The 23,648-nt window shown below is 37.2% G+C and overlaps 2 protein-coding genes across 2 annotated transcripts in view; both read right to left on the minus strand.

Moving 5' to 3' along the window:
• On the minus strand, positions 1-13,458 carry meis3 (myeloid ecotropic viral integration site 3). Its single transcript, XM_079885787.1, has 13 exons — positions 13,389-13,458; positions 12,975-13,058; positions 10,449-10,588; positions 8,829-9,003; positions 8,433-8,483; positions 8,296-8,346; positions 7,193-7,342; positions 4,579-4,687; positions 4,238-4,383; positions 3,222-3,298; positions 2,890-2,948; positions 2,672-2,758; positions 1-1,510 (listed from the first exon to the last, which is right to left on the minus strand). The coding sequence occupies exons 2-13, from the start codon at positions 12,984-12,986 to the stop codon at positions 1,320-1,322; spliced, it is 1,248 nt and encodes a 415-aa protein (XP_079741913.1). The 5' UTR covers positions 12,987-13,058; positions 13,389-13,458; the 3' UTR covers positions 1-1,319.
• prss16 (serine protease 16) overlaps positions 13,450-23,648 on the minus strand; it is a 26,821-nt gene continuing 16,622 nt past the window's right edge. Inside the window, exon 13 of the mRNA XM_079885786.1 lies at positions 13,450-13,540. Coding sequence (XP_079741912.1) covers positions 13,478-13,540 — 63 coding nt within the window. The 3' untranslated portion in view covers positions 13,450-13,477. The remainder of the gene's footprint in view (positions 13,541-23,648) is intronic.

Consider the following 23,648-nt stretch of genomic DNA (forward strand, 5'->3'; position numbering starts at 1 on the left):
AACAGTCACATCATATGTTTTAATGCAGACAGGAGAGTGACAAAAAAGAGCTCAGGTTTCCAAGACTGAAATCCTTTGCATTCCAACAAAATCTCCAAAAAGTATAGTCAGAAATACATGTGTATTGTGTGATAAAAATGGATGAAATATTGATGATGACGTGAGTCAGGTCCTTTAGAGCAAACCAAAAACGTGCCTGTCGGGACCTCAGCAGGTAAACATTCACATAAACTTCAAATAACTGAAGAACATATCACTTCTTTATCCAATCCAGATATTCCAAAAACGTGGCACTCGGATTATTGTAACTTTAGCCGTATTTCTGACACAGATAAATACAAACGAAAACAATTAACAAACATTTTTCATTAAATAATGTATAAAAGTGAGACTGACTTGCAAGGAGGAGAACTGAGAGAAATGTATGTGACGGCCCTCAGCTAGGAAGACAAAGACTCTTGGCTGACTTTTGACAGGTAAAGCTCACGAAACCTCTCAAGAACTTGTCAAAATCTGTTACTAAAGGGACATGTGATGGAAAAAATATGAGAAAATATGCTTTTGCATTCACTCTCAAAACTTTCCTCCCATCTCATATTTCCTTCCTTCACTATGCCGTAAGTTTCACCCCCAAATCAAAAGAAATAAAATAAGAATAATTCATAATTTTTCCCAGAAAAACGTTATTACACCAATGGGAAACTAATAAGAACCACTATTATTTGTTCTGAAAGTAATATCACCATGCAAAATGATTCTAAATTTTTTTTGTGCAAAATCTTTTTGTTTTCTGTTGATTTCGGGGTGAAACAAGACCTGGTCTTGTTTCATGAGCTTCACCCTTAGATTTTATTAAGCATGTTCAGCAGTTATAAGGATTCGGTGCAACAGTTCATCTCAGAACAGAAGACTATCTCAGGACTTCTTCTTTTCTCGGGTCCTGACTGAGGAGGTATATCCTGTGTTTTTCCAGTTGTGCTCCTCGAGAGGGTTTTCGGAGCCAAGGCAAGAAAGGCGATGAAGGCCTTTAATGTTCGATGAAGGGAGATTTCAGCTCACTCACCCCTAAGGCCATAGGAAGACAAGGGTATATTCAATCAAACGCTGCGATGTGCATTGAAACCAGTAGTTAGATGTAATGGGTGCAGTGCATTCAGAGCATTGTCATGAGGAGAGCAGATGAGGAATGTAACAAGTCTGTCAGGCATTTGAGATGAGCATTGAGTGGAAGTTTTGATACATTAATATGATGCCAGGTCAGTGCATTTAAGACATTCTCAGAGTCATTATGTGTGGACTGAGAGGCGTCCCAGTTTGGGTTAGTGGGCGTGAATGTCCAGGCCTTGTCCTATGAGGGGTTCGGCGGGGTGGCTGTGGGGGGGTGGGTGGAGCAGCATGGCAGTGTGGGGGCCGGGGTAGGGGTGCAGGGACGGGCCGGCGTGGGGGTATCCCGGCTGGGGCAGGAGGGCCCCGGGGTAATCCGTGGGCAGGGACGGCATTCCCTGAAGCCCTGACAGTGGAGGAAGAGAGAAAGAGTCAGTCCTGAGAACAGGTACATCACCCTAGTCTTACAAAGGAAGTGTTCGCACACAACCAGCCTGTTTAACTGCTTTAGATGATGTCATGCGTTGGACTGACAACAGAATAAGGTAGTGGCAGAAAAAACCTGTCAACACCCCCAAAGCTTCAGAGTCCTATAGCTCATCCTGGGTCGACATTTCATTCAGTAACATTAGGCAGTTTTGATTTATGTGCTTAAGCAATGCTTCTATTGCTTGTTTTTGGATCTGGATATTCAGTATTCTTTCAGAAGATGCGTAATAGCGCCCCCTATATAACAGTGAAAACATGGAAAACTCGTCACAAGAGGGGAAACTATGGGCCCCAATCATACACCCGGTGCAATGCAGCATCTGTGTTTTGCTAGTTTCAGCCCGACGCAGTTTTCATTTTCACGTCCTGCGCCACGTTGTTTAAATGGCAAATGCATTTGCGCCCATTTGTGCTGCATTTGTTGGTTTGTTAAGGTTTTTTCAGGTGCATTGTTGGTGTGTTTTTTGAGGCAACTGAGGTAGACTGCGCCATTGACCAACTGAAACCTGGTCTAAAGACAATGAAGCCAATGACGCAATTGTTTTTTTTTTTTGTTATTTAAAGAACGTGTTAGTAATGTGCGCCTACAGGCGGGTCCACAACGCGCGTACACTTTGTCCCGTAGATGGTCGACTTGTGCACTTTAACCTCGAGCGGAGCCGTTTCCTCGCTACAGAAGCGTTCAGTTTTTCCGCTTGCAAATTCCTCCATGTAAATAGAGAATCCTCCATGGCGCGAGCGCAACCGGCTTTTAAAGGGAATGGGAGATGAGACTCTGATTGGTGTGTTTTGGGCGTAACGTGCAATAAACCCATTACTCATTAAGAGAATAGGGACAACCCTTTTAGACCATGCGCCGGGAGCGCCGACCATTTTTCCCGTCGTTAAACTAGCAAAAGTGGATTCGGACACGCCCTGAGTGTACTTGAGCTGTGCGCTTTAGACCATAAGCTTAGATCGTTAAAATAGAGCCCTAAGAGTTCATTTTGAATACAGTATATGCTGCTTCAGACATCGCCCTCAATATACTTTTTGCCCCCCAAGTACAAAGGAGAAACTTTGAAAGTAATGCTCTCACCTGCTGTCCTAAGACCTAAATGAGTCTGAGCATCCAACCCATATCCTCCTAGAGCCGCCCCCTCTGGACTGTACGGGGCACCCTGGCCTAAAACACACACACACACACAAATATGTATTATTCAGTGCAGAGAGCCACAAATGTTGATTTACTATACAATCAGAATGTAAAACAAGTCCTAGATAAACATGCAAAAATGCAGAATAACTTTATTTTACCTGAGCGATTTGATTGGTCAATCATTGGCTGGACTATTCTGCGTCTGGCATTTATAAACCTGAGCGCAGACAGCAGGAGCAAACACACGATTAGAAGACCAAAGAACCACAATTTAAGAACCACATTTAATGTCAATACAATTAGAATATGTGAATCCATTTTACATTAAAAATGCAGAACAAAAAAGTAAATAAAATAAAAAAAAACTAAAATTCATATTATATTTCACACATTTTAACTTTGAATTACATTGCTCATGATTGTAAATATGCCCAGATGAAGGCAGATAATGAGAGTGGTTGATTATTAGTGAAAGAGAGCGATTACTAACCAGTTGTTGACCTGCAGTATGGTGAGACCCGTGTCTAGGGAGAGCTGTTTCTTCTGTTCTTCAGACGGGTACGGGTGCTGAGAGAGGACAAAAGGTTTGTAATGCAATTAAGCCTTAGATCGTTAAAATAGGGCCCTAAGAGTTCATTTTGAATATAGTATATGCTGCTTCAGACATTGCCCTCAATAAACGTTTTGCCCCCCAAGTATAAAAGAGAAACTTTGAAAGTAATGCGCTCACCTGCTGTCCTAAGACCTAAATGAGTCTGAGCATCCAACCCATATCCAACAATGTAGATTACAAGTAATACAATAATGTAACTTGTTGTCTTTAAAATACATATAAAAAAGCATTTAATTATAGACATGCCCCTCAATAATGGTTACTGGTTACATTTGGAGGCTTGATTAAATATTAAGGAATTTGGAATTTAATTAAAAATAAATAAATAAATAAATAAATATAAATAAAATATGTTTTTATTCTTGTTATTATTAGTAACTTCTGGATATTCTGCCATTTGTAATTACAGATGCATCATTAGTTGGCAATTACCATATGCTCATTACCATATCTTTAAAAGCTTTACTCATTTCAACTGCGCTCAGCTATGCAATATTAGGCCTAACCATCAAAGAGCTCATACATTCATATTTCACAGATATTAACTTGAGATGGTCAATAAAGTCAATCCTTTTTGTTACACCTTTTCCAAGCCTTTTATCACTTCTTTCTAGCTTTCCTGTGTTGTCTTTGTTATCTTTCTTCAAGCTCCGTTCTTTGTTTTTCTGCCACCAATTTTAGCACCAAATGCTACTGTTTCTTTCAAGTCTTATATAAATTTACCAATGTAACCATACTTTTCATCACAATAAATAAAAAAAGAGTTCACTCTTATTTACTTCATGTAACTTATTTATTACTATGCTGCTCATTTTTCTCTCTCTCAGAAGAACACAAATAGAAAAGTGTTCAAGCATGTTTTTAACTGTAACTGGATTGGTTTTCTATCGTACCGACAGGTGCTGAAAAAGCCATGCTCTCATAATGTTCGTTGCAACTTTGGGAAAGATTCCTCTTTTCTTGTTGTTTCGTCTGTCTCTGTCCGTTTCGTCTTCTTCTCCTGTGCTGGGCGACGCCACACTCCCATCCAATCCATCACCTGAAACCCCACAATGAAATATCCCATCAGATAATAATAACAGGACGCTAGTCACTGAATTAAACATGCAACAACGTACGTAGCATACTACTACTGGAAACATTCATTATTGCTTCTAGTTTAAACAATGCACTAAATATTTGAATAGAACAGTATGCAGTGTAAACAGTACTTGATTGTGTGTAAAATGGCTACCGGCATCACTGCAGTTCTCTGCGCTGTGTGAGGTGAGGCCACAGGAAGCGCTCGGGGTGCCCGAGGGGGTCGACACACACTCATCTGGGTCCCGCAACCAAGACTGATTCTAGATCAGAGGAACACACACACACACACACACACACACAATAAGAGGAAACAACCAAAGACTTTTGATACAGAAAGACGCTGCACTCATACTGTATTAGTATGAATGGGAGAAAGGCAGAATATCTGGCAGAACAAGCCCCGCCTTCTAAATAAAAGAGCCAGTCGCTGATTGATAAAGTCATCAGATCGTTAGAAGCTCCGTTTGCTATAGAAACAGTCAGTGTTTTGAGACGCGTACAGGACCGCACATGCGCATTGGCTGGTCTAGCATGAAAAATAAAAAAATGTAATGCTATTTGAGCATAAATACTCACTGCTGCATTTATTCCCAGACAGCACCATAGTGTCGGCCCAGATCCGGCCCACATCTGGTACGCATTGAATCCACATGTACCAGATGTGGGCCGGATCTGGGCCGACACTAGTGCGTGCAGAATTATTAGGCACGTTAATTTTCTGATCATATTTTATTTCCAGGAACATTTTGCCAATTCCAAACCATATTAATCTTAATAACTACTATTAATTTTGTATTTAATCATTTATAAGTGACATATAATTGTTCATGAAGGCTGGAAATTAAAAATGTCTTATTTTCAGGTGTGCAGAATTATTAGGCAAGTTTTCTATTACAGATAAAATAAGCCAAAAAAGAGATTTAACAAAGACTGAAAAGTCAAAAATTATTAAATGCCCATGAGAAGGATACAATACTAATGTAATACTAAAGATTGCAGTTAAGGCATGACCATTGGACAGTGAAATGCGCATTGGGTCAGCAGGGTCAGACAAAAACAGGTAGAGAAGAAAAGACACATATTAATTGGAAAAGAATGAAGAATTAAGGTGAAGAATTAAGTGTGAAACCATCAGGAACCCTTTAGTCTTCAGCACCACCATTTTCCAGAACTGCAACCTACCTGGAGTCTCCAGAAGAGCAAGGTGTCAGGGGCTCAGAGACTTGGGTTAGGTAAAGAATCCTAAAAAATGACCCCCTCTTAATAAGAGTCACAAGCTGAAGTGTTGCTAAATACATGAAGACTGTTTTTTTATAGGCTTTATAGACAGACAGATTGAGAGTGACTCTTGAAGGACCAGCACCACATCCTCTTCTACCACTGTTTGAAGAATTCATCTTCTAGAATACATTTTAATAAGTTTTGGGAGTTCATTTTTAGTCCATCTCTGCAAAACGGACTTCAGGGTAGGCGATGGACTAAAAATAAACTCCCAAAACTTATTAAAACGTATTCTAGAAGATTAATTCTTCAAATAGTGGTAGAAGAGGCTATGGTGCTGGTCCTTCAAGAGTCACTCTCAATCTGTCTGTCTATAAAGCCTATTTCACAACATTTCAGCTTGTGATTCTTATTAAGAGGGGGTCATTTTTTAGGATTCTTTGCCTAACCCAAGTCTCTGAGCCCCTGACACCTTGCTCTTCTGGAGACTCCAGGTAGGTTGCAGTTCTGGAAAATGGTGGTGCTGAAGACTAAAGGGTTCCTGATGGTTTCACACTTAATTCTTCACCATAATTCTTCATTATTTTGCAGTTAATATGTGTCTTTTCTTCTCTACCTGTTTTTGTCTGACCCTGCTGACCCAATGAGCATTTCACTGTCCAATGGTCATGCCTTAACTGCAATCTTTAGTATTACATTAGTATTGCATTGTTCTTATGGGGATTTAATAATTTTTGACTTTTCAGTCTTTGTTTAATCTCTTTTTTGGCTTATTTTATCTGTAATAGAAAACTTGCCTAATAATTCTGCACACCTGAAAATAAGGCATTTTTCATTTCCAGCCTTCATGAACAATTATATATCACTTAAAAATGATTAAATACAAAATTAATAGTAGTTATTAAGATTAATATGGTTTGGAATTGGCAAAATGTTCCTGGAAATAAAATATGATCAGAAAATCAACGTGCCTAATAATTCTGCATGCACTGTATGGTGCTGTCTGGGTAGTCACTGCATTTATACTCACTTCTGTGTGTGTGTGTGTGTGTGTGTGTGTGTGTGTGTGCACTTGTTTGGGTGTAATGCAGAGCACAAATTCAGAGTATGGTACACCATACTTGGCTACACGTCACTTTCATAAGAAACAACATTTATGAGAGAGTTCATGTCAGATTTTGTTGCTGATTTGATATATGTTATTTAATAGACCTTATTCAGAGCAGCGCCATGACGTATGAAAGCAAGGCTGCGAGGGAAAGACTTACTGTGTTTTCAATGGCATCCACTGTAAAAACCTGTATAAAGCGTCCAGATCAGTTTTTTGTCTACTGACATTTCTTGGAAAGATATTTTTGCAGTGTTTCGTCACTGATGGCGCTGCTGTGAATAAGGTCTACAGTGAATTCAGCAAGCAGCTTTTGAGATTTCAGGATTCACATTTAAGTGGACAGGACTTGGTCTTGGATGCCCAAAACAGCATATATGGAGTGAACAGACTTTCTTTGAAAGGGACTTTGAAATCACGAACACCCTGGACTCACTTGTTCTGACAGATTGGTGCAAGAACCAGTGAAATCTTCCATGTCAGATTTGGATCCCCCGTCCCGGTCCTCCAGCACCAAATCAGTGGGCATCTTGCCCTTTAGACAGGTGATGTAGCGATGACAGAAATTATCACAGAGGTCATGAACCTATAAGAGAAAACAGACTCATTGACATCCATTCATTCTGAAAGAATGTTAATGCTGCTTTTCCATATTCAATAAAAGTACAGAGAGAGAGAAGGCTTGGTTTCAAAACATGCAAAGTTGCCACGTTTTAATATGGGGAAGCGTGAATGAGATTTTATGAAGGATATCATGAAATAAGGAAATAGAAATGATAAAAAATAATAAAAAGGGGTTTGAAATGACATGAGGTGAGTCAATTTTAACAGGATTTTCATTTAAGAAAAATCACACACAAAATGCAATATCTGGAAACTGGAAAAATTACAAAAGTGCCCAGAAAGCAATTTTCAAAAAGCAAATTCAAACATAGTCTAGGCTAAAACAAGGCAAAATTTGGGCTGTCAGTGAAAATTTAATAGATGTCTAAACCATAGCCCAAGAATAGACTAAACCAAACACCTTGTTTCACTGTTGACTTTGCTTACATGATAATACATGTATCATACATCATAAACATCATACATCTCGCAGGTTATTTTGGCAAAAACGACATGTGACCAAATTCAAGGTTATTTTGGCTGTGGGTTATTTTCTGGGTAACCCAGAAGTGGGTTTCTCATATAGCCGGACTATATCTGGTCTATAGTTAACCTAGACTGTGAAATGACAGCTATTGCTTGCTGGGTAACCAAATGTACCATGGTATGATGGGATTTTCTGACATGGTATCAAGGTAATAGCATGTTTTTGGTCATGTGTTACCATAAAACAATTTTTTACAACATGTAGCATAATAATGTTCTTTGAAGTAATTGATAATATTACTGTTATCATCAGTACTGATAATATATTACCATAAAGTGCCATATTATTCTCATCTGATACCATCACTTTATCATTGTTTCACCATATTGCTTTATTGAAAGGGTAATCTATAAAAAGACTCGTCGTGTGATACAGGAGACAACACATACCTTTTCTAGCTCTAATAGATGAAACCGTAGAACTTGAATGGCCTGGATCATCTGTGCAAATAGATCATATGGTTAAAAAATGAATTGCAAAATTACATGAAGCCATTTATTTTTAAAGCTTATGTATATTATTTTACCAGATTATCCAGTTCTGGATTTGATGAAAAGATGGGTTTCTCTGATCGAATCTAAAGTAGTGAACAGAAAAGAAATCATTAGGTACCGGCTTTGATGCTCAATGTTTATGCAGGCATTTTTCTAGTACATTACAAGACACAAGCCTGTCACATTTTACAATTTAAACTAGACAAGGAGTTGCAGATCCCTGTGTGTGCGCATGTGTGTGCGCATGTGTGTGCGTGTGGTTCAAGAAATTTTTTGGTCCCCATGAGGAAATCATACTAAGTTATGCTTATTACTTTTCTATGAGGGGTAGGTTTAGGGGGAGGGGATAGAATATACAGTTTGTACAGTATATTTTTTAAAAAAATCATGTTTTCCTAAAACATGAAAACCCAACATGAGTTACTCACTTGTTTGGCAAAGACTGCAATATCATCGTTGAAGGAGTCAGAGGAGCAGACGTCGCTGTGATTGGTCATGCCGTGGAGGTGGGCGGAGTTTGACATGGAGGCGGAGTCTCGTGGTGAGCAAGTGGCAAGTTCACACTTTTCAAATACCAGAGCCAGGAGTGGAAACAGAGGATGACTGCAAATCAACACACATACACTCCGTGTAAGACAACACTGCAGGGTAAGAAATGCAACACAGCTAATGCTGCCTAAGAATGATTGATTTATGTGATGAGCACAAATTAATGTCACCGCAATGCTGCAATGTCATTTTCTTGAAGGGTGTAATAGTTTCGATATTATATCCTTTCTTCTATCTCAGATTAATGTGGATAGACAACTATAAGTCAACTATTTGTAGGTTGACTTGGCTAAAAGGTGAATTTGAAACATTGTTGTTTGTTTTAGTAGCCCAACACAGCAACACTGGCTCAACCAATGGCGTGAGTTTGGGGCCGGACCAACTGTTGGTCTGACCAATGGGAGTGTTTGGAAAACCTGTCTGAAAACAGTCATTATTTTTGCAATTTCATTTAGTGCCACTAGTGGTGCGAAAATGACACACTTCACCTTTCTGACTTTCCAAGGCGCTGTTAAGTTTTTAATTGTGAATTGTGAATGAACATTGTAGTTTGTAAACATTGTGTGTTGAAAAAACAGCCTGTCTGAAAATACTCAATTTTGTGGGGTTTTGTGCTGACAATTTTTTTTTTATCATTCTCAGTGGTAGCACTTGAACAGTAAAATACATAAATGACATACAACTCTTTCCAGACCACTGACAGATATTTCCGTCATTTATGAGACAATGCTTCCCCGCCTTCCTCGTGTTTTTACTGTTATAAAGGTAGGGGGCGCTATAACACATCTTCTGAAAGAGTACTTCTGAAATAAGCAATATCATACATAAGAAGATGCATGTAAAATAATGCGATCATCAACATTAAACAGCATATAAATCAAACCTAACGGTACTGAATGAAATATCGACCCAGGACTGTGAAGCTTTGGAGGTGTTGATGGACTCGATCTACTCCATCTATGTTTTGATCATCGTTCTGAATCCGATCTGAATGTAGTCTTTAAAAAAAAAGCTCAGCTTTTTGCTAAAAAAAAAAAATGCTTTTCTTAGAAACTAAATGAATCATGCAGCTATATAATAAAGCGGGTTTAAAAGCAGAGGATCTGTTCTTTCTTTTGATATATTACATGTTCAGATATTCATTCAACAAAATATTCTGAGGGACATCAAAAACACTGACGAGGAAAGAGTTAATACCTAATTCACACCTTAACTTATTCATTTTGTTGCCCTTGAACTAAAATACTTTGTATCTTCATCAGAAACTAAAAAAAAGAGAAAGAAATGTGTCTAGCCACATGGTTTGATTTACCCTAAAAATAGGCCTCATGTGAAAAAGTGAAAAATATTGTGTGATTAATTAAACTTCAAGTGAGCAAAATCACTTGAACTTGTACGATGCCACAATTTACAAATTCATGAAAACCAGGCAGGATTTGAAGGCTAAATATGTAGCGCTCCTACATGTTTGGTGTGAGGAAACAGATGGTGACTCTCACCCGTAGATCAGGTCCCGGTGGTGTTTCAGGGAGTCGGGCACCGCGTGGCCGTAGTGATGCGGAGGAAGTGACCTCATGACGTCCCGGTACCCTCCCACAGGCATGCCGTCAGAGCCTGGGTACTGCACCAACTCCTCATACTAGACACGGAGACACAGGACGAGACAAAACTCGAAGATAAGACATGGCCTAATTCAGCCTTATGTTAGTGAGAACTGTGCTGTGTGTGTGTGTGTGGATATGAGTTTATACAGCATTGACTGTACAGTTGAGTATGAGAGGCTGTTTGAAGTCGCTGATAATTGTATCTCCTCCTTAATAAACACTGTATGCGGAGAGGCTTTGATGTGCGATTTTTCAGTGTGCCAAACAACATTCACCCAGGGACATAAACTCCACAGAAAACTGATTTATAATTAACAGCCTTACATACAATTACATAAAGTCATCCAGCCTTCATTTTTATACTAATTAGGTGATTTTAAAGTGATCTTTCTGATTAATGCTGTAGTCAGAACAACAGCATGCGCTGCACAATGGGACAGCTTTCTGAATAATCAATAATCAGAAAAACATCTTATTTTTCAACTATAAAATTCATATGAACCGTTTCCAGTGACTGCTCACCTATTATTCAGATGGACGTTGTAGTATCATTACTAATAACGTTACTTAATGTAAGCCATAACCTCTGCAAAGAACATTTGAACTAAAACAGGCCTTTGTTAATAATCAGGCTTTTCTGTAGCATATAAACCATGCTCATATTCTAACCATGAAAATCTTTTTAGCGCACTACGTTAACACCAGTTTCATTTGGCTCGATTTTTGAAGTTGCAAACGAGAACGAGCGAAAGCAATTTTGGGTTTCGCATTCTTTTAAAATATGTCCAATGAACATGCTGTTATGAAAATATATATGTATTATATGTGAAACTAATAATTAGTGCACTGACTGCTACCAACTCTCATAATAAAATGAATTAACCAAAATTAAAAAAAGACGTTTTGAGCTGAAATGATAAGTAGGTCTATTATGAAGATGGACAATGTAAGAATTTAAATTTAAAGTCACATGACCAGTCATCATTACTGCGTTACTACAATCGGATAAGAAGCAGTTAAACACATAAAGGATCAAAGGTATTAAATCTGATAAACGGTTTATGCAGTGCTGGTAATCAGTACTTTAACACTTTGTAATAACATTCATTTTGACAGACATTATAAGTAGCTATATATTCGGTAACACTTTACAATAAGGTTCATCATTAGTTAAACAATACTTCTTCAGCATTTATTAATATTAGTTCATATTAATTTCAACATTTACTAATACATTATTAAAATCAAAAGTTGTATTTGTTAACATTAGTTAATGCACTGTGAACGTGAACAAACAATGATCCGCTGGATTTTTATTAACTAACATTAACAAAGATTAATAAATACTGTAACAACAAGTGTATTGCTCGTTGTTAGTTCATGTTAGTTAATGCATTAACTAATGTTAACTAATGAACCTTATTGTAAAGTGTTACCATACATTCATAGATAAAGCTGGATTCTATTGATGGAAATATCATCAAACTTTGATGCACATACTGTATTTGAACTGGTAATCGCATAATGACTATTAGTGTGAATAATTAAAGTTATTATAGACAAACTGCAGTATCAGTTTCAAACCAAGTGAATATATTTAAATATAAAAACCACAAATGTGTAACGCTGTATGCTGCAGCAATGCTTTTTTATCAATAAATGAGCAATGAATGTGTTCTTTACTAAAACTTCAAAACTCAGACGTGATATAGAACAGCACGTAAAATATATCCCATTTATTTTGTGGAATTTAACAATAAAAAAAAAAAATTCTTAATGTGGTTGCAGGGACTGATATAAGAGCTTGTGTTTGAGATCGCATACACTGATGCCAAATTAACAGGATCTTAACTACCATTTGTAAGAAGACACAGAACACAAGCAGAATTTCCATTTGGCCGCTCACTGTAGCACAAAAGTTGACCTACTTACCCACTTCATCTGCCTTTCCACGGCCTGGCTTTCTACACTCAATCTGAGGCTGGCCTTCTGCTGCAGTTCTCAAGACAACTCACTGATTTCAGTGAGGAGAAACTACTGCAATCTTTGTAAACTCTACTGTCTTCCAAATAATGTAGGCCTGGCTACATGAAAATTATTGAAAATATTCAAAAAGAAATTATTTTTCTTACTATTTGAATGCACATTAACGAATCTATTAAACATTACGTAATAGAATATGGTTTACAACTGAATTAATAATGTAAGTTATTATAAAGCGTCAGCCAAAAATCAACCAATTGCAAAATAGGAAGTAACTTTTTGTATTTTAGACAACATACTGCTTGTAGAACTAGTTATCTCTTTTTTTTAAGCTTGTTTATGTGTTATTAACATCCACGCTACAGGATCAAACACTAGCTTTGCATCAAAACAGCAGGAAAATGGATCTGTAAAACCAAGGGAAGAAACAGGACCTACCCTCTTCTCCATGCGATACGGAAGCCGAGCTCACACACTCACTGACGGAGGACAACACACACCCGAGCGCAGAAAACACACTCTCTAGAAGAAATAAAGCGTTCAAAAAATCAGCATGCATTGTAACATAAACACACTGACACCATAATCATATTCTGGTCCAAAAGCATTTGAGATTTTGGGGACATTATTAAATAAATGCAAGCACATAGCCTATGAGAGTAGTGGATAAGGTTGCTTATTTCACTCAAAAAGTATCCACCAAAATAACAGCGCAAGTGTTGCTGGACTACAGTGAGAAACGCATGTTATTATCCATAACGACTTATTACATCCACGGAAATGTTATGGTTGTGTAAATTGGCTTGTATTATGAATATGAGGATATGATGAGCAGGCGTAAAGATCCCCCACCTTAAGAAGACTGTAGCAGCAGAAGCGAGACGCGGGCCGACTATCCAGCGTTAGCGGCGCGTTTCAGATGATGTCGCGTCCTTCGCGCGCTATCGATGTCCATGAAGCGAGGCGTTGAGCTCGAATGCGTCTCTCCGCGATGAGCGATGGAGCTTTAAACCAGAGAGAGAGAGAGAGAGAGAGAGAGAGAGATGGAGAGATGGAGACTGGGAGTTGTTTAGGGGGTCAAAACACAACGGGGTCTCTCACCCCCACCTCCTTATCACACACACACGCTCGCGCATCACACACACACACACTCTCTCGCGCATTACAAACGCAGAGCCTTTGGTTTTATCTGAAGGACGCTTTCTCTCACACACACTCCGTGCTTACCGAGTTTCATCATCGCTATTCCGTGTACAATCACTTGTCTGGGTTGTCTGGGTTGAACTGGAGAATTTTACACACATGCGTTATTATTCTCCAGCGCGTCACATCATATGCTACACAACACCACCTCATTCATATACTGTTTACAGTGGCCCCAAAAATTATTTGCAGACTCATGTCGGATTTTAAAACGTAGCCTATCGGAGCAAATGGCATCTGCAAACACATGAAAGACAATTTCTCAGAACTAACTTTAGCCATATTTGCATATTTAACAACTGGTGTCAAGGTGATTTTAGTGGATACGAAGACAGTTCCTATTAAATTCCCAGTTGTCCTGTTCCAATTATGTTTGATAACCAGAATGTGTCAAAATAGCCACTAAAAGTCAATGTCTTCCTTATAAATAGTGGGTGAATACAGATAGTGTGTATAGATAGACATACTTGTAGAGTATATTTTTTCATTACTAAAAGTCAGGCATTGTTCATTTTAAATATGGGGTGTGACATTGTTGCAGCCCCTTGGATCATGTTTTGTTTAAAAATAATGATGAATCATTTAAAGTAGAAGTTTTAAGTGTCTGTGTAAAAAATGGATTTAGCCTATATGACAGGTATATAATCAACGTTTAACTTCTGGGTTATAATTTGATTTGATTTCACAATAATACATAACTAATCGTTTGCTATTTTAAAATAATAACACTTTAACAAAACAAATTAATATTGAAAAATTACTTTTCCAGGTATCCTCTTTAAATCTGATTTAACAGTGAAATATTTTCTTGAAAAGTAAGCTTGTGCTGTCCTTTAAATCAATGCCATTCGACATTTTGTTATGTGAAATAAGTGTCAAAATAGTTTTGGGAGACACTGTACAGCACCATTTTTTTGCTAGAAAGTAGAAAAGACATGAGACAAATACAATCAGGTACCAATCAGCTGATAACGCTAACTGCCAATTACCAACTTAACTTACTATAATAAATAACAGCCATGTAATTGTTTTAATTGCAGGGCAAATTACAGCAATATGTTTCTCTTATTTATGACTGTCTAATGGGGAGACTGGGCTGTTATATGGAGAAGCTGTCACAGGGACTAAACTCTCAATATCCACACTTAATAAAACCACATCAAGACAAATAAATGGTAAAACTGTTTTCTCAAGACAGGGGCATTTTGCATTAGATTGGTGCAAGTTGCCACGTGTTTTTTTTTTTTTTTTTTTTTTTTTTTTTAAGCCTAGCCTATATGTTTTTAATTCATTATATTCCGAAACTAATTGTTTTACTGCTTGAAAACTAGCTTATAAAACATTTTAAACACCGCGTTTGAGTGAAAACAATGGCCAGCATAACAATCATTCAGCTCAACCTGTGACAGGGAAGCAGTTCCACTGCGGCCCAAACGCGGTTTGTGTTGTAAATCACCCTTAAATAACATAATAATTATTCCATGCGTCCCCTAAACTCTTGCCCCGCTGGGCGAGGCGTCGCGGGCGGTCAGGACTTCAATCAGCGCGACGCGGCTCTCAGCGCAGTGACGCTCCGCGGCCGGACCGACGCGCCGCGTGACACAGCGCGCAGAGGATCTGGAGATCTGGAGGTCTGCGGCTCTTCAACGCCACAGGAGGCCATCGGCCAGCAGAGATGATCAGAGACAAATAAAGCACTAACAGCGGAACAACGGGGATTGGAAAGGCGCTCAAAGGAGCGACGCCTTTTCAAAGCCGACTTTAATCGGATATTTCCACTTCTAATGCGTTGTCATTTCATGCCACAAAATGCTCTAGAAATACAACATCTGCTATACTATAACTTTGTAAATATTTTAGATTAATGATAATAATTCGGTAACACTTTACGATAAGGTTTCATTAGTTAACATTAAGAATGAACAATACTTCTGCATTTATTAATCTCAGTTAATATTCATTTCAGCATTTACATTATTAAATTCAAAGGTTGTATTTGTTAACATTTACACTGTGAATGAACAAACAATGAACAGCTGTGTTTTTATTAACTAACATTAACAAAGATTACAAATAATGTATTGCTCTTTGTTAGTTCATGTTAGTGTAATACATTAACTAATGTTAATGAACCTTGTAAAGTGTTACCAATAATTATATTGTTAACTACTGAGGGAAATAGGCTATTTGTTGAATGAAACTGAATACACAAACAAATGTAAAGTAGAACGTAAAAAAAAATATATATATAGTTGGTTTAACTTAAAATTTTAAAGGCAACCAGGAAACTTACTTTTTTGAGTTCATTGAAATTAAAAATTTGAGTTAATGCAATGGAGATTGGTTTAGTAGTAGGCTAAATGGAAACTCACAATATTATGTTATCTGAACCACGTTAATGCTGATTTGACAAAAGATAAAAAATTGTGATATTGAAAATGTTTTTTTACAGTGATATACACCCTGCTAACGAAACTGAAAACCCCACAATGGTTTGACCAATGCCATCAATGAGTTGTTAACATTAGATGTGTGTTTGAGTGAAAGTGAGGGCAGGTTGTGTTTAGAGAATAAGCTCATTAGTGTTCTGGTGTGAGGAAGGCTAGTGTGATTTGTTTTGTTTAATGTGGCTGTTTGTCACTTCCTCTCAAAATGTGAATGTTTGTTCTGGGGCATTTGTCACAGTATTTGTCATGTGTGTGTGTGTGTGCCATGTGAAAGACATTGTGTCAAGGAATCGAGAGCCAAAAACACACCACGGATAAACAACAGCAGCGATTCATAAGCAACAAATCACTTTCTCATTTACGCGCTGTATGATAAAGTTTAATATCATTCCAGAGCTTTCTGATCGTATGGGCCTGTCCTACATTCACAGTTTATGCTAAAGAACTGACCTCACAAATTACCATCCCAACAACCTCACACAGTCTCTCAGGCCTGACCTTTGACCCCTGGATCAATATCTGCTGCTGTGAGCGTTGTGTATCCCTGAGGGAGTCGTTCTCTGGTGTCCGTTCACCCCAGATCCTCAGGTCAGGATCTCTCTGTCATACACATAATGGTTCTGGTGCCGTTTTATGCTTATTATTAGGCTTTTTATGGCACTTCTCAGGTTACACAGAATATCTACATGCTCTTAAAGTTTGATTTCAGTCAGACTAAAGCGATAATTTGTCTTTTAAAATGTCCTGTAAAGGTTTTTTTTTTTTTTTTTTTTTGCAAAGTCGGACTTACAGACCTAGTTAAAGTGATTGTAGCATCTAGCATGTGTACATATTAATCAAATTACAATTGGTCTTGGCATTGTGCGCATCCTCCGAAATACAGAAGTGATGCACAGCATGTTTTTAATCCGTCAAATATTTGATTATGCATTGTGTCATAAACAACAGATGAAGACTGTAGCCCGACTACACACACACACACACACACACACACACACAAAAAGACTGTAGCTCGATATTAAATGTAAACACACTGACTGTGTCACTATATAGGATGAATGGCTTTTGTTGCAGCATTCCTCACTTGTGAGTAGCTTTGAATAAAAGGATTTGTTAAATTAATTGATTCAAATAGCAATTAATTGCTGCTTTCCTATGAACAATAGACACTTTTTTTTGTAAGGAACACGTTTAATTCTCTGGCTTTAATAGCAAATAAAGTGGACACACCAAAGTGTTAGGTGTTAAAATAATTAACATATAACCCTCTGGTGCTCTTCGGTCAAAAAAACAAACAAAAAACTAATAATAATTAAATAATAATAATTAAAAAAAAAAACTAATAATAATAAAATAAATGTAAAAATAAAAATTAATGGACATGATTTGAAAAGATTAAATGGTCCTGTAAAAATAGTCACACTTGCGCTCCTCGCGGACAAAAATGAGCGTATTGGAAATGAATGGGAGATGAACTTGGAGCTAAAATTTTCAACACAGCTTGTTTAGATTTATGGCTTTGATTTTCTTGCCGTTTTAGAGTAAAATGTGATTTTGAACATATATTTCATATAACATTTTAAAATAGTATTTGTGTGCATTTTTCATAACAGTACACATAAAATTCTGACTTATTTTAAGTTCTTTTTTTTTTTCACTTTAGCAATAATCTGCCAAGTGTCGTCTTTAAAAAGAAATCAATGCTTTAAAGCATTCACGATTTACCACAGTTTAAGTTGGAAATTACATTTTCAGGTCTATGCTCAGAAAGTGAATAAATGGATTATAAATACAGCTTAAATACAATTTAGTATAAAAAAATACCAAAAAATACAAAATATTAAATAAAAAAACGTTATCAAATTAAAATTAAGTACATTCATTGCATTGAAAAAAACAAAAAAAAAGCATTTGACGTGCACCAGCACCAGCATTTGATGATCTGCCATTGTCCAGTGACAAGTATTAGTATTATTTTCATGTTATAACTGTAAAGCTGCTTTGATACAATCTGTATTGTAAAAAGCGCTATATAGATAAAGGTGACTTGACTTGACTTGACTTGACTTTTGTTAGATTAGAACTGAGACAAGGGGAACCAACTCAACTACTAACTGGCCAAGACATGTTTAACCACTAATCTTAAAATATCAACCAACATGCACCATGGTAATTTCATGCTTTTCTTCAAAGTACATAAACACCCTATAAAAAAAAGCCTGCAAACGTGATACTTGAATATCGAAATGTTGTTTTATGGTGGGATGACATGAACGGACCTGACATGCAGCAGTTTAGTGCAAAACATCAGAGAAAAGTCAGTCTAACTACATCTAGCAGAGAGAGAGAGAGAGAGAGAGAGAGAGAGAGAGAGAGAGAGAGAGAGAGAGAGAGAGAGAGAGAGAGAGAGAGAGAGAGAGAGAGAGAGAGAGAGAGAGAGAGAGAGAGAGAGAGAGAGAGAGAGAGAGAGTGCTTTTTTTATGAGCACGTTCCTCTCCAGTTACTGTGTCGTCTGGCACCCATAAATATTATTTCACTTTTTCGATCTTTCTCATCAGGCCTCTTATCTGTCCCATATATGAGTTTACCCTCCGCCTGAACTTTATCTTCCTTTAAATGCTCACCTCCTCTTATAGATGTTTCCAGAGTACTATAAAGCTGAATCTAGATCATTTCTAAACAGAACGAGTCACTATAAATGATTAGTATTATTGATTGGTGTTTGCTAAGGAAAGCATAACTATGACTGTTGCTCATACTTAGGGCATGAATGAACATGAATGATGCCTCAGATTGTGGGGCTTGTTTGACGAGATATGGTCTATAACTTTGGGATGGGACTTACAGATTTGCCCTGATGGATGTCCAAAACTTTCAAAGCAAAAAAAAAATTAGGTAACACTTTATTATGATGGTCCCTTTTGAATATTCTACTAACTAAGTAACTTTGTAACTACATGTGAACTTATTCTAATTACTAATACTAATTTGGAGCCAAATTACAGAGGGGTAAAAAGGGTGTTAGAAAGATGGCAGCTTCATTATTTTAATTTTACAGATAGATTTTTTTATTAGTCAAATCTGTCCATTTTAACAGCTTTGTTGCATTATATGCCAATGGTGACATTTCAAAATTGGGAAAAGGCTTTTTGGTTACACTTTATTTTAAGGTGTCATTGTTACAGTGTAATTATATATTTAAGTACTGAGTAATATTAAGCAACTACATGTACTTACTATAGGGTTAGGGTAGGATTAGGATTTGGTTGAGAGTTAGTTGCATGTAATTATGCATAATTTACTGTTATTACTATGGTAAGTACATGTAAAATAAAGTGTTACCGGCTTTTTTACTCGACTAATACTCTAATGAAAGTATTCTCTAATTAGCTGACAACACAGAACGTGTTAAAGGGACCATCAAAATAAAGTGAAACCAAAAATGACTATACATTTAAGGATAATGTCACATAAATTGTCACATAATATCAGAATATCACATAAAATGGTTGGAGCAAATCCCAAAGATGGGACCAGAAAACCATAGATCTCGGGATGGGCTTGGCCAGTAAACAATACTCTAGCATCCACCCAAAATGTGTCCTTGGAAAATGAAAAATCAAGTTTAAAAGAGATTCAAAAATGTGTTTATTATGTTCAAGCGTCATTATTTTCCCTCTTTCTTCTTCTGAATTTTTATAGTTCTTGTTTGTTTTCCCCATATTCAGGAGGAAGAAACCATGGCAGACTTTCCTTTCTTTCTCCAGAAGCCTAAGTCTGTCTTCCTCTTCATCCTCAACTCCCTCAATCTCTCCCCCCTCTCCCCCCGATGGTCTTCTTGCAGATGGAGATTAACTCGGAGCCCGAGCGCCATCCGTTTCCCTGACTGTTTGTTATTAAAGAGATGGATGGTGGCTTGCAGTGCCAGCCCGACACAAGCGCAATTACAGCAGGGCCCATGATAGATAGAGGGAGAGAGGGAGGAGATGGAGAGAAGCAGATAGAGAGAGGGGCATCTATCACACGCCTTAATCTACCTGTCACTCCGGGGGGAGAGAGAGAGAGCGAGAGAGAAATAAAGAGAAAAGATTCTCATCTGGCTTATCTTGCAAATCTTCCTGCTTTGATTTGAATTATCTTTAATTGCAGAAAACATTTTAAAACAATCATAGATTGGAATATGAAGGCTCTGTTAAGACAAGTGATATTTTGATAGGGTCACTAAATGCAAATAAGAAAACACAACTAGGATTGAAAGGCTTATCAACTTTTAAAATGATACGCTTTATTTTAAGGTGTCCTTATTAGTGTAACTATACATTTAAGTACTGAGTAATATTCATTAACTAAGTTTATTTACCTTAGGGTTATGGTAAGGGTGTGGTTTTTGTTCTGTAATTCTGCATAATTTACTGTAGTAAATACATGTAAGATGTCATGTGTAACTGTAAAAAAGAAAAGTGTTAAGAAATTGCTTCCCATTTACACTCAGAAAATGTGTATAAATGTAATATTTATAGATAATTCAGTGTAAAATCAACCAAAATTTAAGAAACTAACATTTTTGATTTAGTTTTTTAGTTTTATTAGTAAAAATCATTAGTAAAATCAAAGTTTCTATGCCTTTAATTCAAGAATCATGAAAGATATCTTAATATCCGTTAAGATGTTGTTTCTTTACAAACTTTTCTTTTGGCGTTTTCATTTTGAAGGAACTCAATTGTTTTTTTCCAGAGATATGGGAATTTCATGAGAACATTTTTAAATTGTACACATTTTCAGTGGTCAAAAACCAAACTTGGGATACAGCTGATTTATTTTTTTTTTTTTTTCTTTTAAAGAGGAAGAACAAATAATGTTGAAACTAGAAATATATATGTCATAAATATTACTTATTATTTATTAAATAAAATAGTGAATTACTCTGTAAATATTCATCCATGAGATTCATCACTATTTTATGTTTGTCTTTCTTCAGTAAAAAAAAAGCTTAATTAAAAATGTTAGTTTATTAAAATTTGGTTGATTTTACAAGTAATTATCTATAAAGGTTACATTTATACACATTTTTTTGAGTGTAAATGGGAAGCAGTTTCTTAACACTTTATTCACACTTGGGTTTTTGTTATTTTATTTTTTTTATTTACAGACATAGCCATAAGGATCGAAACTTCAAATTAGCATTACCTGCATAAAGTTTAACGTGTCTTAAAACAGGTGCTAAATCAGGGCTTGACGTGTAACGCAGTCACTCCTAGACACTTTGGCGGGTTGAATTTAACATCCAATATATTATATACATGTTTCAGTTGTAGTCTTTTAAAAAGGCATCTGAAATAATAAACTATAAGTGCAATGTAGTGTTGTCAAAAAAAGTTTTATACAAAAATATGCGAAATGCTTCCAATACTCATTTTCGTCAGAATAGATACACGATACCAGCTGCACATTTTCTCTCTCTCATTTCTCCAATAGCGAATTACACACAATCCCGCCTCCTCTCACTCACTCGTTTCATTCACTTCGGGTGAATATTGTTGGTGTTGCAGGGCTTGAATTTGGGCGTGGGATTGAGATTTTCATAAAGCCGCCTCTCAGCACTAAATTGAGTTCTTTGTCAGTGCTTATACAGTCAAACACACACAAAAAAATGTAAAAATGTCGGTCTTGGCGAGTATTCACGTAAACCCAGTCAGTTCTGTTTTAAGTGAAAGTAAACAGTTTAGACAGAAAACGCATGTGTAACAGTATAATGGATCTGTGTGTTCGGTCTTAAAGGGTAACTGTCGCCAAAATGCAACCTAGGCTCTTTTTGTTAATCTACCCGAGGCAAACTTTCGTTTAAAAGCATAATTAGAATGGAAACGCCACTTTTAAGTTTGATCGTTTTCGGTCAAATTGCCTTTTGAATGGGAGTGCTTGGGGCACGACTATGATAGCATCAAAATCACTATTTTTAAAACACTAAGAAGGCTCGACACAACATGAAACTGTGCTCGAAGTATCACCAGGGGCTCTACACATGAACGCGAGCATTGAGAACATTGTTCGTGTACACAGAGTTTACTAAAAAGAAAGATTTTAAACAATTCACTGAAGCTGTGTCCGCCGGCATTTTATCAGTCAAAAATAGTCGATCTCCGAATGCAACGTAACAGGGAAGAGAGTAAAGATGGAAAGCTCCTAAAGCTTAGTTCCATATAAATTCACGGATAATTTGTTGTTTTGTCGTTAGTGAAAATCAATATTGACCTTGTATTTGAAAAAGGATGCTCCTATAAGAAGCAAAACTAAAATTCAGAGTCAGTTCATTCGCATTCGGAGATCGACTATTTTTGACTGTCAAAATGACACAGTTACAGTGAGTCGTTCAAAATCTTTCTTTTTAGTAAACTCTGTGTACACAAACAATGTTCTCAATGCTCGAGTTCATGTGTAGAGCCCCTGGTGATACTTCCAGCAAAGTTTCATGTTGTGTCGAGCCTTCTTAGTGTTTTAAAAATAGCGATTTTTGATGCTATCATAGTCGTTCCCCAAGCACTCCCATTCAAAAGGCAATTTGAAACTTAAAAGTGGCGTTTCCATTCTAATTATGCTTTAAAATGAAAGTTTGCCTCGGGTAGATTAACAAAAAGACCCTAGGTTGCATTTTGGCGACAGTTACCCTTTAAAGTGACAGCAGCCTAATAAACCTATACTCTCAAATTATGAGATAATTTTTTTTTTTAAATCTAATGGCAGTTTTTCCCCATGGTATCAATGTCAAAATTGTGGCCAGTGAAAATGTAATGGCTAGTAACTTTGGAAAAACACTAGCCACAGTGGCTGGTGTGCAAAGAAATGTAATGTCGAGCCCTGTTGCTAAATGTATGGCACCGCTCCAATGGATATCAACTTGATACAGTTGAACAGCTTTTAGCAGATTTCCTCGAAGATGAAAGGCACTAGAATAATACTACACAAGAGAAAAATGACTTAATTTGTCAAAATGTCATGATACACTCTCAGACAGACAGCCAACTAACAAATACACACACACACCTGCAGTGAACCCAGAGTAGCATGTAACGTGTGTGCATACGCTTGGTGTAATGCGATACAGTTTTTCCTTTCCAGTGTTACAAAAATGTTATGAAAAATCCCAGGTTCTCCCATTTCCTGCCCTCCCTCTCATCAGTCTAGAGGAGTGAAGGATGGGGTGGAGGGATTAATACTCTTCCGCTGGCCAGCGAGATGATGGATGGACAGATGTGGAGAAGGACAGAGGGAGGTAAGAGAGAAGGCCAAGGGAGGAACGCTAAGCCAAGTGCTCGATAAATCTAAGGGAAGGTCTGCTTTGCATCAGACACTGACAGACTGTTGCAGAGGTGTGATGATGAACGGCCGCTTTACCGCTTGCTGATTGGACCGAATTTCATGCTTTTGAGGAGAGGAGAGCTGAAACTTTCGTCTTCGTGTGTAG

Source organism: Squalius cephalus, assembly GCF_949319135.1.
Source record: "Squalius cephalus genome assembly, chromosome: 11".
Classification (NCBI taxonomy): Eukaryota; Metazoa; Chordata; class Actinopteri; order Cypriniformes; family Leuciscidae; genus Squalius; species Squalius cephalus.

Bases quoted from the DNA above. Each gene is read 5' to 3' on its own strand.
- meis3 (XM_079885787.1), bottom strand. The intron at 8,347-8,432 runs GTAAAATAATAT...CTATTTGCACAG, and splicing joins ATCCAGAACTGGATAATCTG to ATGATCCAGGCCATTCAAGT. The intron at 1,511-2,671 runs GTGAGAGCATTA...CTCCACTGTCAG, and splicing joins TTTAGGTCTTAGGACAGCAG to GGCTTCAGGGAATGCCGTCC.